Source organism: Branchiostoma lanceolatum, chromosome 9 (assembly GCF_035083965.1).
Source record: "Branchiostoma lanceolatum isolate klBraLanc5 chromosome 9, klBraLanc5.hap2, whole genome shotgun sequence".
Classification (NCBI taxonomy): Eukaryota; Metazoa; Chordata; class Leptocardii; order Amphioxiformes; family Branchiostomatidae; genus Branchiostoma; species Branchiostoma lanceolatum.
In genome coordinates this window covers 21,950,300-21,961,573 of record NC_089730.1, presented here as the reverse complement: position 1 = coordinate 21,961,573, position 11,274 = coordinate 21,950,300, and the positions used below count along the sequence as shown (strand labels likewise).

Below are 11,274 nucleotides of genomic sequence, written 5' to 3'. Positions count from 1 at the left end.
GGGTGACTGTGTTACGGTACATTAATGTACGTGCGCAGCACTAGTATCACTGAAGTAAACGTATCATTACATCAAAGATCAGAAATAACTACTGTGCTTGGATACCGGCTGAACACTTTATGAACTAGCAAAAATATATCCCTAATGATTCATTTTCCTCTCATGATTTTCCACCACAGCGGACGGAATGGAGAAACAGGTGCTCATTGTAAAGGTCGCAGCGTTGAGTGTCAGTTTTTAGGTAAGAAAAGGAAATACATGCGGGACGAATTTGGAAGTGAAGCCAATAGTTGAAAACATGAAAAATATTAATAATTCATAAGCAAACATTCTAAAACGTTAACTGCCAAACCCACTTGTAGAATAGCAAACGTGCGTTTAAGGTGCGGTCCGATTACACAATCTTATTACTAAAGCTTATTCATAATGCATATTGCCGTGTCATGGCTACGCAGCAGATTGGTCATTCTCGACAATAAAAACATATCAGCACATTTTAATGCGTTTTAACGTGTTCCTGTGTTGTTTGTTGACATGTCCGTGTTAGTAAACCCAGTTACAGGCGTGATCTCGTCTCGTGGCGAAGTCTTTTCCGACACCTCCGCAGCGACCCAGCGGTCAGTCATCAAATCCCCGACCGCTTCCGACGCCTCCCGATTGGTGCCGAGCACTTCCGACGCGGGCCGCCGGAACCGGCCGACATTCTTCTGTGGCTGCGGGCCGTGACGTCATCGGCGTGGCGCGAGCGTCCTTAGCCAAACAACGCCTACGTCACGCCCTGGCAACGCACGGCCTTAAAACCCCGCGCCGCGGCCCGAGTCCCTCAGAACACAGACGCAGACGACAGAAGACACTACCTCAGACCGTTTCCCGCCACTCGCAGACGATATTCTGACCAGAAACCTCCCGCCACTTCTTGTTGTGACAGTAACGACATTTCTGACCAGTGTTTTCTGTGAAAACGACCCGTTGGAACTTTTGTCTCCAAAATGAACGGTGAGTTTCTCAAACTGTTGTTCCGAACATTCCCGACTGTAGGGGGCGGGCTAAAACAAACTCTCTTTCATGGGCTAATCTTTAGGGTGTAGTCGGCTGTAATTAGTGCGTAATTTGGCGCTAAACCCCGGGTCCGAGGCGGCGCTCGCGGGCAGTGTTCTCGCCATGGCGCTGGGAGTCCCGTCGAAAGACTGCGGCCGCTCACAAAGCGCCAGCCCTCGGGCCCGGGCTGTTATCCATTATCCCACTCGGACACTTCAAACGCGCTATGTTTAGGCAACCCCACAGTTCAGCATAACTTTAAACAAAGACGACTTTTGAAAACCGTTTGCCCGTCGAGCGCCCGAAATAGCAGCGTCCATCCGTTTTGTACGGTAAGCCCGTTAAGACATCCACCGGTAACATTTGTGACTCGTTCTTTTCCTACAGGTGCAATGATGACCATATGCCTTATGCTGCTACCCGCACTGATTGTTGCAGGTAAGAAACTCTTCCTTCTCCATAAATAGTTTAAAGACATCTTTCTAGACGTTTCTTCTCTGTGCTATTTAAGGAAAGGCCGGTTTTGTAAGAGAACGTCAGGCGTTGCCTAGGTGACCAGAGTGTAGCGACTGGTATGTCAGACCGCGCGGCCGGTAAAAATTGAGGTTTAGAACAGACAATGTGGAAAACTCTCTTATCTAAATCTCACCCGTCCAACAAGCGAGGATAGCGTCTAATGGGAGGATAAATTCTCAGTGGTTTTGTGTAATTGGTTAGAAAATTGCCGCTAGAGTTGGCGTTGTTGTGAAACCTGGGCACAGCTGGCAACAGACATGAATGTCAAGTAGTGTTTGTGTCGGGTTTGGCTCGAGGAGAGTTTGCTGATCTCAGAACGTGTTTGCGGGCAGTAAACAGAGTCAAGGAAAACTGGAGCGGAGTGAAAGGAAAGTAGAGGAGTCATGAAAATTCAGCAGGGTTGGGTAAACGTCGGAAATGTCATCCCTGTTTGCTCCTCACTTCTATTTTCGTCATCGCTGAAATCAGACGTTACGAAAACTACTTGACTTGAGAGGACGGATTGCGTAAAGGTCGCCCTGGGGCCACGTGTGGTTCTCGTTACGGTGGTTTAGAGGAGGCTGAACGCACGTCACTTCACAGTCCCACAGCCATCTTCCACATTTCTAGTCTATTTCAAGTTTCAAGTCACACTTGTTACAGATTCTTGATTTAGAACAACGAAAGTTGTTTGCTTTCGACGACGGCTTATTGATTTGGAGTTTGACACATTTCTGGATGCACTGGATTTTTGCCAGGACTTTATACTGTACTTAAGAAACTCAATCCGAGTTGTTGAAATTCCTGTGACTCTTGATAAGATTCTAACCATATGCAGATGTGTGATGACCTGTTTCTGTTATCGTGTCAAGGAACCTGTTTTGCCGTAGAGGTTTAGGTTAGCGATAACTTACTTACTTTACTTTAGCGATAGGGGCTGGGGTTTTAGAGCTTAGGATTAGAAGATCAGTGCGAATATGAGACTGTATCTATGCATGGGTGAGAGTTAGGGTTAGGGGTTTGCAATTGTGTCAGGGCTTAGAGTTTAGGATCAGGAGATTATGGTGACATAGAAACTTTTTATTTTCTTCTACCAGAAAACCCGTGGTGCTCTTTGCCGTGCCAGAACACGGGCGTGTGTATGAGGGAGGGTTAGGGGTTTGCATCAGTGATAGGGGCCGGGGTTTATAGGATCTGGATATCAGTATAATAATGAGACTTTCTTCTCCCCTACCAGAGAACCCGTGCTGCTCGATGCCGTGCCAGAACACGGGCGTGTGCATGCGGGAGGGCGACAGCTACAGCTGCGACTGCACCCGCACCGGCTACTATGGGCAGAACTGCGACATACGTGAGTAACGTTTCTACTCTTCAGCACTCTCTTTTTTTAAAAACTTTATTCAGAAGATACACTACAGAAACATTCAAACAAAAGAATACATTTGTACATACGCTGACAAATGAATAACTTGTTTGGTAACAATCAATTGAAAACAAGGTATTCAGCACTCTTTACTTTAGTACTCCGGTTGGCACCAGATTCCCTGTTACAGAGTTTAATTATTGAAAAGTTTTATTGCAATTTCCTGCCCGTAGGCTAATTGCAAGTACATGTACATGTACATGTAACACAAAGTGGACGGACAGACAATAATGAACAGTATAACAAATGTCTACTCTAGTCTACTCTACTCTTTAATGGGCAGCAGGGAGAATGTTGAGTCTCCACACCACGGAGACTTCGGTTTAGTAGAAAACAGTCATCATTTTAATATCGATGGAAAATCCGCAAATATTTCTGTTTTCTAGGAACGGAGTAATTTTATATCCTGTATAAAATCCTATATAGAACCCGTGGGGTTTGCCCGGGCTCCCATACTCTAGCATGGGTGCCGTCTTATTTAGCTACTGGGGTTCCCAAACTTCGCTCTCTTGCTGTTTACATGGGAGCCCGGTAAAGTAACTAGGGTGACACACAGGACGTGAAATTTAAGAAACCAGCAGACTCTAAGTAAGGGAGATTTCCAGCTTACTTTACACATGCGGGGGTTTCCGGGGTTTTCCGGTCTATTTGTTGTATTTAAAGCACTTCAAGAATCCCGATCAGACCCTCAGGAATTTTCATGAGACGGATTTAGAGGGTATCGTTACCGTTACTTAAAGTACCTGATCGCACAGGTAAACACATGACTCCAGGTGTAAATAAAGGTGTCGAACAGAACGTCCGGTCCGCAGGTTATTTGTAGCGCCAGGAACCACGCCAGGTGCGCGCGACAGGTAAACTCACCTGTGCGCTGTTGACGTTTGGAATTCCCGCATTTTCCCGCCTTTGTTGGTGACGAATTCGTGACTGAAATTCGACAAAAACAAGAAAACAGTTTACAAACAGGACTGGGTGAAGCTAACGTGGATCACCCGCGACACCTAGCAGCTGTTGTACTTAGTACAGCACAAAGTTTCTGTCTCTCCCTTCAAGTCGAGTTCTGGACGTCCGTAAAAGTAATACAAAGTACAGCACCAACTCTTCTATCCCTCCCTTCCAGCCGAATTCTAAACGTGCGGAAAAGTCGTGCTGCTTGCGATGATCAGCCGCGACACCTAGCGGCTGTAACATAAAGTACAACACTAACGTTTCTTCTGTTTCGTCCCTTCCAGCGTAGTTCTGGACGTCCATAAAAGTGGCGCTGAAGCTAACATGAATCAGCGGCGACGCCTAGCGGCTATAATATATACTGTAGTACAACACTAACGTTTACGCTTCTCCCCTCCAGCGGAATTCTGGACGTCCATAAAAGTGGCGCTGAAGCCGAGTAAGAAGACGACTCACCACCTGCTGACCAACTACAAGTGGCTGTGGAACATCGTCAACAGGATCCCCTTCCTCAGCAACTTCATCATGAGGGCCGTCTACAAAAGTAAGGCGACCTCTAGCGGTGGTTGTGTAAACTACAACTCTCAGACAAAACTCTCTAACTTGGTTCAAACGAAAGTCGTTCTTTAGAACTGCTGTAAAGATAACTAGTCTAAACTAGTCTTCGTTTACTTGAATTAATTTTAGTTTTACATTTTCTTATATGAATAGAAAAGATGCTTTAACAATATCCTTTTATATATTTAATGAGACCATCACAAATTTGGGATGTTTTTTCTTTCTTTACTGACTTGTTTATTTGTTTGTTAGTTTGTTTGTTTGTTGACATGTTTACTAACTTTTGTATCTTGTTTCCCCCCTCAGTCCGCTCCGCCACCGTGGACAGCCCGCCCGTGTACCACACAGGGCACGACTACACCAGCTGGGACACGTACGCGGACCGGTCCTACTACGCACGCGCGCTGCCCCCCGTGCCCCCGGGATGCCCCACCCCCATGGGGACAGCCGGCCGGAAGGAGCTCCCCTCCCCTGAGTACATCGCGGAAACGTTCCTGGCGCGCAGACGCTTCATCCCCGACAGGCGGCGCACCAACGTGCTCTTCAACTTCATGGCGCAGCACTTCACGCACCAGTTCTTCAAGACGGACTTCAAGAAGGGAGCCGGGCGCACCTGGGGAGACCATGGGGTGGGTTTCTTTCTTTGTTTCTTGAAATTTCTTTCTTTGTCTTTAATTCTTTCTTTTTCTTTCTTTCTTTCTTTCTATCTTTCTTTCTTTCTTCTTTTCTTTCTTTTTCAAATTTGTTTCTTTTTTCTTAAGATTTCTTTCCGTTTTTCTTTCTTTCTTTCTTTCCTTCTTTCTCTCTCTTCTTTTCTTCCTTTTTCAATATTTCTTTCTTTCCCTCGTTTAAACATTTCACGACTCACATTTGTACAGAAACTACACTTTTCAATCTTTCCTCTTTTTACCATTTGGGATCAGTAGTTCCATAATTGTAGATCTTGGCGTTTCTTTAAATTTTCCTCCTGACACTAGTAAACTTGATCGGCCCCTGCCCACTGTTCTGTGATGTTCAGATTCTAACCCGCCCCCCTCCCCTCCTCAGGTCGACCTGAGCCATATCTACGGCGAGACCGTCGAGCGGCAGCACCAGCTGCGGGCCTTCACCGACGGGAAGCTGAAGTTCCAGCGGGTGGGGGGCGAGGTGTACCCGCCCAGCCTGGCGGACGCCCCGGTGCACATGATCTACCCGCCCTACGTGCCCGCGGAGAAGCGCTTCGCCATCGGGCACGAGTTCTTCGGGCTGCTGCCGGGGCTGTTCGTCTACTCCACCGTCTGGCTGCGCGAGCACAACCGCGTCTGTGACGTCATGAAGGAGCTCCACCCGGACTGGGACGACGAGCGGCTCTTCCAGACAGCCAGGCTCATTCTCACTGGTAAGACTTTATTCTCATTCTCACTGGTAAGACTTATTCTCATTCTCATTCTCACTGGTAAGGCTTTATTCTCATTCTTCTTGGTAAGGCTTTATTCTCATTCTCACTGGTAAGGCTTTATTCTCATTCTCACTGGTAAGGCTTTATTCTCATTCTCACTGGTAAGGCTTATTCTCATTCTCACTGGTAAGGCTTATTCTCATTCTCACTGGTAAGGCTTATTTCTCATTCTCACTGGTAAGGCTTTATTCTCATTCTCACTGGTAAGGCTTTATTCTCATTCTCACTGGTAAGGCTTTATTCTCATTCTCACTGGTAAGGCTTTATTCTCATTCTCACTGGTAAGGCTTTATTCTCATTCTCACTGGTAAGGCTTTATTCTCATTCTCACTGGTAAGGCTTTATTCTCATTCTCACTGGTAAGGCTTTATTCTCATTCTCATTCTCACTGGTAAGGCTTCAAGCTGATCTCTACCATCTTACCAAGAAAACATTCCTGTGGCGTATTCTTCTTCTTAGATCCCTGTTGCTCATTCTTACCAGCAAGACTTCAGCCTGATTAAGATCTTACCACAAATGTAAGGAAAATTCTAGGATCCTGCCACAAACCAAAGAACATAATTTTAAGGGCCATATATCTAGAATGAAATCAAAGAAAATAATCATCAATACAGTCACATACAGTACTTGCTATGTCAATCAATATTCCTGCTGATGTTCTTTGATGTTACTCAAACCGTTGACCTGAACCTTTGACACCTGACCCTAACCTTTAACCTCCGACCCTACAGGCGAGACCATCAACATCATCAATAACGAGTACGTGCAGCACCTGAGCGGCTACAACTTCAACCTTTGATGTTACTTGAACCTTTGACCTAAACCTTTGACTCCTGAACCTAACCTTTAACCTCCGACCCTACAGGTGAGACCATCAACATCATCATTAACGAGTACGTGCAGCACCTGAGCGGCTACAACTTCGACCTGTTCTGGGACCCGGAGCTGCTCTTTAAGGACCAGTTCCAGTACCAGAACCGCATCTTCGTGGAGTTCAACCACCTGTACCACTGGCACCCGCTCATGCCGGACCAGTTCCACGTCAACGGGACCACGTACGGCATGAAGGACTACCTCTTCAACTCCGACCTGGTCTTCAAGCACGGCTTCGGAGCCACGGTGGACGCCATGTCCAGGCAGATAGCAGGACAGGTGAGCTGTCATTCAATATGCTATATGTGCTTTATACACTGTACCACGGTGGACGCCATGTCCAGGCAGATAGCCGGCCAGGTAACCTGTCTCTCAATGCGCTATATTTACTTTATACACTGTACCACGGTGTGCTATATGTACTTTATACACTGTACCACGGTGTGCTATATGTACTTTATACACTGTACCACGGTGGACGCCATGTCCAGGCAGATAGCCGGCCAGGTAACCTGTCACTCAATATGCTATATGTACTTTATACACTGTACCACGGTGTGCTGTATGTACTTTATACACTGTACCACGGTGGACGCCATGTCCAGGCAGATAGCAGGACAGGTGTAACAGTGGGGGTTCAAGCGCCTCCAACTGACCAGGCTAACTGGTCGCGACCTTTTAGCGTAGTGGTTAAGGCGTGCGTGCCTGTGATCTGGCCTCCGGTTTCGGCGTGAGTTCGAATCTCGGTTGGGATCACTTCTGTTTCTACTCGCCCCTTTGATTTGTTTCACTGGTTCCCACACCGGCCCTGTGAGCCTGGCAAACGTGTGCCACACAGGGAAGATCGAACTCGGAGATTCGAGGACGAATCTTGAAAAGAAAAGGGGGAGTAGTGTAACAGTGGGGGTTCAAGCGCCTCCAACTGACCAGGCTAACTGGTCGCGACCTTTTAGCGTAGTGGTTAAGGCGTGCGTGCCTGTGATCTGGCCTCCGGTTTCGGCGTGAGTTCGAATCTCGGTTGGGATCACTTCTGTTTCTACTCGCCCCTTTGATTTGTTTCACAGGTAAGGGAATCATGCAATAGGCTAGATCAGGTACTTTATACACTGTACCACGGTGTGCTATATGTACTTTATACACTGTACCACGGTGGACGCCATGTCCAGGCAGATAGCAGGCCAGGTAACCTGTCACTCAATATGCTATATGTACTTTATACACTGTACCACGGTGGACGCCATGTCCAGGCAGATAGCAGGACAGGTGAGGGCGGTCATTTGATAGGCTACGTCACGGTCTGGCGTGCGCATTCATCCAATAGGCTAGGTCACGGTTTGACGCTTCAAAATACTGCTACATGTGTCATCAATTAGTGCGCTGAATATGCTTCGTTGTCTGCAGTGTGTCTGTCAGAAACATTGTGACTTATGGTTTTCTTTCATCAACGCAGATCGGACCAAAGAACATCGGACCTGTCAATCTGAAGGTTGCCGTGGAAACCATCAAGCACGAGCGGAACTTACGCATGCAGGGGCTGAACCAGTACCGGAAGCGGTTCGGCATCCCGCCCTACAAAACCTTCCTGGAACTCACAGGTAAGCAGCGCCCTCTTGCAGCTCTCACCGGAACTTCTCACACCAGTCTTAAATCTTACAGTAACTTACAATATATCAATACAGTTTGTAGAATTCAATGGGGACGTAATTGAGATTCAGAGGTTTTCTTTTGATTCCCTCTAGAGCTTTTTTAGCTCATAGAATTCAGTCACGAACGTCAGCCATCATGTAGTTGGCCTCACTCCAGTTGTCCTGTAACTCACCCGTACGTTATCTGTAATGGCCTGCATGTGACCTGTACTCACCTGTACTCACCTGTGCTCACCTGCACGTTACCTGCATGTTACCTGTACTTACCTGCACGTCACCTGTACTTGCCTGTACCCAACCTTCACCTCACATGTACTCACCTGTATTTACCTGTACCCAGCTGCCCCCCCCGTACCCCCTGTACTTACCTGCACGTTACCTGCACGTTACCTGTACTCACCTGTATGTTACCTGTACTCACCTGTATGTTACCTGTACTCACCTGCACGTTACCTGTACTCACCTTGTATATTACCTGTACTCACCTGTACGTTACCTGCACGTTACCTTTGCTTACCTGTACGTTACCTGTCGGCAGGTGGAGACGCGGAGATGGCGGCGCAGCTGGAGGAGGCGTACGGCGACGTTGACGCCGTTGAGCTGTACGTGGGGCTGATGATCGAGCAGCCTGCGCCCGGCAGCGTCACCAGCGAGACCATCATCGAGCTAGGCGGGCCGTTCTCCGTCAAGGGGCTGCTGTCCAACCCGCTGTGCAGCCCGCAGTGGTGGCGGCCGAGCACGTTCGGCGGGGAGGCGGGGTTCCGGCTGGTGAAGACCGCCACGCTGCGGGACCTGTTCTGCCGCAACATGGACGGGCCCTGCGGCCTGGTCACCTTCGCCGTGCCCGAGGACGTGACGCCCACAGGCCTGCCCCAGGAGGAGGGGGAGGGGGGCGCGGCTCAGGACAAGCAGACGTCTCAGAACGACGCCGACTTGGTGCCTGTGAACGGCGTCCTGTCGAGCCAAGACAAACGCCAGCCCAAGGAGGAAGACGCGTCTCAAGACAAGCGGACGTCTCAGAACGACGCTGACTTGGTGCCTGTGAACGGCGTCCTGTCCAGTCAAGACAAACACCTGCCTAGGGAGGAAGACAGGTCTCAAGACGGTTTCCAAGACGCGAAGACGTCGAACCAAGTGAAGCCTCAGCCTGAAGAAACCGCCAGAGAGAAACTGACAGCAAAAAACGAGGAGGCTCCAAAAAACGAGGTTTCGCCAAAAAACGGTGCTTCGCAGGAGAAAGATTCCCAGTCTGGCTCTCAAAAAAACGGCGCTCCGTCAAAAAATGATGTTCCAAAAAACGGCGCTCCGTCAAAAAACGATGTTCCAAAAAACGGCGCTCCGTCAAAAAACGATTTACCGACGGCGTTTCCAAAAAACGGGGCAGCGCCGAGGACTTACGTCAACAGGACGAGTTGTAAACAATGCGACAGAATAGAGTTATGACCACGACTCTCGCTTAGGCAGAAATAATCTTATTCACAAACCAATGAATTTTCTACCAAATTCTCAGGCTTTGGAGGCCATCGAAACTATGCATGTTTCTTGGTCGCTGTTCAGAGATGAAATGTATGATATTTATTTTTCTTAAATTATTGAATAGCCATTATTATGTGTGTTACCATTGTTTATGATTTATAAACTATTTATTTTCTTGCGGACTTGATGTCCGTATGATTACCAGGTACAAACGATGTGTAGTCAGAGGGAACTGTGCAGAAGTTAGGATAGACCAAACCGGGAGATTCTGGTCTCAGACCGGAGTTTTAGATTAGACTGTGTGAGACCTTACGATTCGGTAGTTCAGTTTGTATGGCCTGAACACACGGCATGTGAAGATGTTAGGACTGATTCTTACCCGCTGTTTAACAGCACGACTTCTCTGTCTACAAGACGGAGAAAAAAGTAACTAATTCTCACAAGACATTTCCAGTGTTGTACATACTTCATGTTCAAAGGCATGTACATATTGTCATGAAAGCTTTAAGAGAAGAGATATTAATATGAAATATGCCATATCTATTTAACGAGTTTGTTTAAACGATACAGAGTTAGCAGAAGGTAGATGGAACGTAAGAAGGATTGAAAACGGAAAATAAAGTTCTTTACACAACTTCTAAAAGTGTTCTCCTCGTCATGCGTTCTTCCTACGAAGTAAGAATCAGACTCCATATTACTTTGCACCCCCCATAACTCCAGCTATAGCTGACGTCACAATGGCTACTTTGTGACGTAATGATTGATAACACATACTAGGGCAATGACAGTCTAAACCATGCATTTCAATCCGTAGAATTAAGAAGCAGACAGAAAATCCTAGAAACAACGTAATCCCTCTCGGAATCTTTGCTACCATTAAATCTACCGTATAAATGTTATGTAACATTTGACAATAAATGAATAAATGTAATCTATCGTTTAAAACTGTTAAACATATACCATTGCATCTATCTTATATATGATATCACAAAGTCTATCGTTAACAAAACAGATCTATATAGGTCTGCTACCCCGATATACAATCGTATACGTGTAATCACTAAATCTACATGTCGGTAACAAAACAGCTAACATACAATGTTATACTACAGGTCTAACGCGTCCCTCGCCTGAGTTACAAACCAAAACAATACATACAAGGATAGCTTTGATAACATTATGTGTTATAAAATTATCTAAAATTAAAAATCCATTTAACATTTGAAGACTGTGTTCTCTCTTCTTCCTCTAGAAATTGCACGAAAAACATAGATATATGTATATTCATTCACTTGTTGTTAGCAAATTCTATATTCAGGGTCAGTTTTCCTGCTTACTTCAAATTTTTTTAAGTACCAAGTTGTAGTCCGTGTAATATA

At 46.6% G+C, this 11,274-nt stretch overlaps 1 protein-coding gene across 1 annotated transcript; it reads left to right on the top strand.

The window, feature by feature from the left end:
• Window positions 1-714: 714 nt before the first annotated feature.
• Window positions 715-10,538, top strand: LOC136442122 (prostaglandin G/H synthase 2-like). The gene is made up of 10 exons (XM_066438747.1): window positions 715-996; window positions 1,426-1,476; window positions 2,771-2,884; window positions 4,305-4,448; window positions 4,769-5,091; window positions 5,510-5,840; window positions 6,766-7,052; window positions 8,224-8,368; window positions 8,958-9,414; window positions 9,514-10,538. The coding sequence occupies exons 1-10, from the start codon at window positions 990-992 to the stop codon at window positions 9,860-9,862; spliced, it is 2,208 nt and encodes a 735-aa protein (XP_066294844.1). The 5' UTR covers window positions 715-989; the 3' UTR covers window positions 9,863-10,538.
• The last annotated feature ends 736 nt before the right edge of the window (window positions 10,539-11,274 follow it).